General features: G+C 40.6%; 1 protein-coding gene across 1 annotated transcript in view; it reads left to right on the forward strand.

Annotated features, from left to right (window-relative positions):
• Positions 1 to 1818: 1818 nt before the first annotated feature.
• The window catches only part of TMEM63A (transmembrane protein 63A), a 31163-nt gene continuing 27445 nt past the window's right edge, over positions 1819 to 5536 (forward strand). The window contains exons 1-2 of the mRNA XM_009333644.1: positions 1819 to 2004; positions 4284 to 4363. Coding sequence (XP_009331919.1) covers positions 1819 to 2004; positions 4284 to 4363 — 266 coding nt within the window. The remainder of the gene's footprint in view (positions 2005 to 4283; positions 4364 to 5536) is intronic.

A 5536-nucleotide genomic window follows, 5' to 3' on the forward strand; every position in this document is an offset into this window, starting at 1 on the left:
CGGGGAGCAGGCGGCCGGGGCAGCCCTGGGGGCGTCCCCTCCCTGCGGAGGGGGCTAACCCCCGAGCATCCTCCTTGCCCAGAGGCGAGCGCGGAGCAAAGGGGCTGACTCCCTTCGCGAGTTACGAGCCCTGGGGTTTTCCGGTGTGCCGCCTGGGGAAACTGGCCCTGCCAGCCCCGATTTCACGTCCCTCCCAGGGCCGGGGACGCTGCCGGGGTCCCAGCCAAAACAAGGGAAGCGGTTTCTCGTTTCTACAGCCGGTACCGGTGCTCGCGTCCCCTGGAAAGGTGGTGAAGTGCCGCTCGTTCGGTTGCCGCAGCGCAACTCCACCCGCGGGAGGTCTTGCCGTTCTCTTCATCATCCTGACAGCAGGCTTATTTAAAAATAATAGCTTTCAAGAATTGGAAACGGTGTCTGATAAGATCCAGCGTGTTACTTAAAATTTAGCGTGCAGTCTCTGCAGTTGTTGTGATGAAGGTTTCCAAAGTACGTTCAAAAATACTTTCTCTTCTGTCAGCACTAAATTTCAGTCCTTAGAAAGCAAGGATGGATTCACGGCACAAATTTTGTGTGTGTGTGTGTTTTCTAATCTTTCAGTTTTGACTGAAACACGTCAGTTGGGACAGAATTTCTTCCCTGCCGTGTCACACAGTCCAACATGCAGTAAATGCTGTTTTGGGAGGAGTATTCTCCATGCTGGTTTTCTGCTCTTTAAAGGGAGAACTTGTAGTTATGCATATTCTGGTTTTAGTTTTGTTTTGTTTTCAGCATCCAGAATAGTGCTGTCACCAGAGACATGTGCATTCCTCTTACAGAGGCATGATACCCCAAAAGTAGTGTCCCTGGACCTGTGATGAGGATCTACAATACTTACTTTCAAAGGATAGAGGTTTTTTGGGGTATGCTTTCTTTATGAATTTGTCAGTCAGAAGTGTGTTCTGCTTGAAGCATGCTTTTGTCCCAAGTACATGGGAACCATCAAGTTAGTAAGATGCAAGAAAAGAAATGTTTGAAGTGGAAAGCCCCCAAAAAAGTGAGAAATTGCCTGCACTGATAAAAAGACCTTTGTATCAATAGCCAAATCTTGTGCATTCTTGTATGTTACTACATTATCTGAGCAGGTCAGTTGACTAAAATGAGGTAGATGGCTGTTCCTCTTAGAAAATTAGAAATACTCTTTGTTCTTTCTTGGTTATGATATACTCTAATTACTGTGCTGTTCTTTCAGTTGAATCCTCCTATTAAAAAAGGAAAATCACACAATATTCCAAGAACAGAGAGGAGCATGTGTATTTGTGTAGTAGTTATTTTCTGTGGAATTAGTGGTGAATTTGTTAATAATCTCAAGGTCTTGATGTTTGACTACAAAGTTCACGAGCCGGTACGTTCACACATGCTTGTCAACTAGGAGCAAAATCTTCAGCCTGCTATTGTTGGAATATCTAATGCCCTGTGTTACTCCTAGAATCAGAATCCAGGCTAGAATAAGTAGTCTAATGTTACAGGTTAGAAGATAGAGAAGTTTGTTTTGTGTGGGTCTTCCATAGTCTTCCTCGGATGTCTGTAGAGGACATGGTTGGTTAGGTGTCTGGAATTCTTGCTTGGGCACTGCTACTAACTGAGCCTGTCAGTTGCTGCGAAATATTTTACAGGGAAAGATTGCCAAATATGACTTTGCTTCCGAAGTAGTTTCCTGGTTGAATCTTCCTGTACTTTTTGTACTTGTGATGTTAGTACATCTCATAAATACTAAGCAGGCTTTTCACATGGTTGTTTCACTTTTTCTTTTTTCTTTTTTTTTTTTAAGGGAAAGACAAAATGAACCCTTTCTTTTTTCTGGGTTTTGGACATTCTCATCTAGTCTACTTCTGGAATAGAAGTGTACCTTTCAACTCAACAAATGAGACGTACTGCTACAGCACTGCCCGGGGCAGCACGGTGCTCCAAGGAGTAACTTTTGGTGGAATCCCAACTGTCCTGCTGCTTGATGTAACCTTCTTTTTTGTAAGCCCAGTTTCTATTTCTTGTATTGAAAATCTTGTGGCCTTCTCAGAAGTTAGATTGTTCAGAATGCTCTTATTTATCGGGTAGGGATTTGTGTCTGAGAATCTTCAGAATAAGAAATGTGCTAAGGCCATCCTGGGAACATCAAAACACTTTTCAAGTATTGATAAAGGTTCACATACAGTGACACTGTCGTCCCAGATGTATGTCGGATGTGTAGATGTAGACAGAGTGTGATATCATAGGGTCTGTATGTGGAGTCATGGTGGGCTTTGTAGTGGTAGCTCAAATTTCTATGTTTTGTCTTAACCACAAGAACATTTTTTCCTTACTCTGGGTTTAAGTACTGGGTACCTTTTCAGGAAGGGAACACCATTGCTAACTTGATTGTTTTTCAAAAGGAAATACAACACAGAAAATCTGTCACTTCACAGATTTTTTTTAATTGGATTTCATGAAGCTGTCGAGGAAATAATGTCCTGATCAGCTCAGTCCGGACCAAAGGAGGAATAGGATTAGTTGCTGGTCTGGAGGCTCCAAAATTGGAGCTGATCTGAAGGCCTGAGACTCCAATAAAACTTATGGTTATTTCTGTAAGTTTGGTCTAGGTGGTCTTAAGCCACCAGAAAGAGCTGTAGATCTGAAATTGGCCTGATAAGTGAGGTTTCTGATAGTAAAATGAGACTAAAGGGTTCACATAGTTCCCGAGTTCTAGAAAGCCACTATGGAGAAACTTAAAACTACCTGTGTAAGGTCCGAGCTGGTAGTTCTGTAGGAATGTAGAGGATGTTCCTAAAAGTTATCTTGTGGCATTCTTTGCTATTGATTTGGTGTATGCAGCATGCTACCATAAATCCATTTTCTGAAGATGTATGGTATTTACTGCTCTGTGCAACTGATGGCACAGCATTTAATAAGATTTAGTTGGAGTGTTTGGGGGGACTTTTTTTTTTTAAAGCTGTGGTTGAATTTTAAGATACTGAGTCTCTGCTTTTGAGTTCCTTGCTGTTGAACCCTCCTCTCAAACAGCGTTAGGTAGAGAGTTAGATGCAATGTAGAGGGCTCCTCTCTTCCTCAAGTACCAAGTACTGCAATTTATTTTTCAACTCCTGTATTCCTATGTTCATGACGTGTTTACTGCAGATCCCTTTAGTAACTGTCAGTTGATGGTTTCTGAATATTATTTCTAGGCTGGTTTCCTAAGAAAGTGACATTTATATATTGCATTGTCTTCCCATTTTTGTCTGGCAGTTCCTCCTAATAACTGTAGAATACGTTAGCCAATTTCAGCCAAAGTTGTAAAAGAGTCTAGAGAACTTTCCTGCCTGCATGAAGTTTAATGGCCAGATGAAGGAGGAAGATCTAAATTAATATTCCCTGTTGGGAGGAAGGCTCTTATAAGAAGGTTTTATTCATTGTGAAATGCGGAAATCAGCTGTGTAATCTTGACACCTCGATAATCTTGACACGTATCCTGGCTGGCCAGTTGGTATTTGCATAGAGCCAAATAAGTAACATCACTAGCACCACTTTCTAGCCAAACAGGTATGGGGTGTAGGAGGGGCTAGGAGATAAGGGCATATGCTACATAGGCATAGAAAACAGGCCTTGTTACTTGTGCTTCATTGCTTCGTACAGAGCAACTTGTTTCTTTAAAAAAAAGAAAAAAGAAATGCATCTATGAAATACGTAGTGGGTTTTTTTTCTTGTTTTCTTAGCCTCTTTCAAAAAGTGAAAATACAGGGGGGAGATAAAAAATACATTGCAGAGATCAAATATAAGTTTCTGGATTTTATGAGTTATAATAATATATTACTTTTACTGAGGATAAAAATAATTCTCATACTTGGGAAAACAGTTGAGCCCCCTACAGCCAGTTTACATCACTGTTTAAAAATAAAATGAAATAAAATTGCAAGTCTTCCATCATAGTTCTGGTCATCAAGTAATGAATAATAGTAAAGGTGTATTATGAAAGTTTTGACTTCCTCTGAAGTACTACTTGCTACTTTTCCTGTCACAAACCTTCATACACTTGCAGTTCAGAAGTATTTTTGCATGCGGTTCTCCTCCTTTATAAATTAGAACAGGAAGGCAGGTGTTCTGGTCCTTTGGCCCCAGACAGGTTGGTTTGTAGCATGGCCACCATTGGATTAGTTAACTTACGGCAGTTGGTTTAGGAGCTAGGACAGCTTTTTTTGACAGTTCCTATACACCTAAGAATAATCATTATGAAGTGGGAAAATAAATATTCAAAGATCTTTGTTTTTATTTTCTAGATTTTAATATTACTGTTTTCCATTATAAGAAAGAGATTCTGGGACTACGGTCGTGTTGCTCTGGTGTCAGAAGCTGAAAGGTAAAAAAAGATATCCAATCAGACTGATTTGTTGAAACCATTTGGAGAACGTGAAAGTAGGTGCAGTAAACAGGGCTTAAATTAAGTGCATTTGTATCAATTAGATATGTTTGTAATCACACGCACGTATTTGTTAGAAATGTCCTCGTGCTGCTCTGTGTGAAATACGTCCCACTAACAGAGTTACTCTTTGCAGTTTCAGTGATAAAGTTGTGTGTTTGGCAATGTCGTGAATTTCATTCTACAGTTGTGGGTTAAGGAAGTGGGGGTAAGAAAATAGCCTGCTTGGCCCCTAACATGGCACATACCTACACCTCCATGTTTACAGTGTGTTTCTGTGACAGAAGGATATTAACTATGTTGTTTATCTTGGCTCAAGCCCAGTATCTTCCCAGAGCTCCCTATGCAGCCTGTGCCATAATATTTCTGAAGGTTTAAAAATAAAAAAGAAATGTATCGTTGCAGGTTTCTGAAATTCTTCACTGATGTTTAATAATACTGCAAATGAGCTTTTAATTTTTTTTCATTTTTTTTTAAATATTGCTTCTGCAGGATGGTGTCTTGGGATGTTTAAAAGCTAGCTGTCTATTTATGAAGTGGGTAAACTTTAACAGCGAGCCTCTTCCTGGTATCAGTGGTGTAACTAAGTTGTTGTAAATTCACAACTAAGCAACAGGAAGGGACTCAAAATGTGGTTTTAGGTGTAATCCATGTACAATTGTGAAAAGTAGATGGCAAAAAAAAACCCAGATGGGCAATAACTGAGACAGCTAGCTCAGGCAGCAAGAACGAAGATGCTCTGGTATAGGCTTCCATGTGGTCTGTAGAGGCCTGCATGGGACAAACAAGTCCTTGAGCAGTCAGACACCTAGGAGCCTATGTTATTGTCCCTGCTGGACTGTGACCTGAGTCAGCTAGGTCAAAATTATCATAGATACACCTATGAATACACTCCATTTTAACATGTATTGTCCTGTAATTACGGGCACATCACCATTGCAACATCTCTTTTTAGCAACAAGCTAAAAACAGGTACTTTGCTATATTTGAGGGCTACAGAGTCTCTAAATGTTTCTAGTCTTGCTACAGCACTGAATTTGTGTGAGGAGGTGGCCCTGCAGGTAAGGGATTTAATTGTGCAGAGAAATTCTGAGTAGTGGCTGTCAGATGAAG

The sequence above is a fragment of the Pygoscelis adeliae genome, unplaced genomic scaffold, assembly GCF_000699105.1.
Source record: "Pygoscelis adeliae isolate BGI_AS28 unplaced genomic scaffold, ASM69910v1 Scaffold1, whole genome shotgun sequence".
Taxonomy (NCBI): Eukaryota; Metazoa; Chordata; class Aves; order Sphenisciformes; family Spheniscidae; genus Pygoscelis; species Pygoscelis adeliae.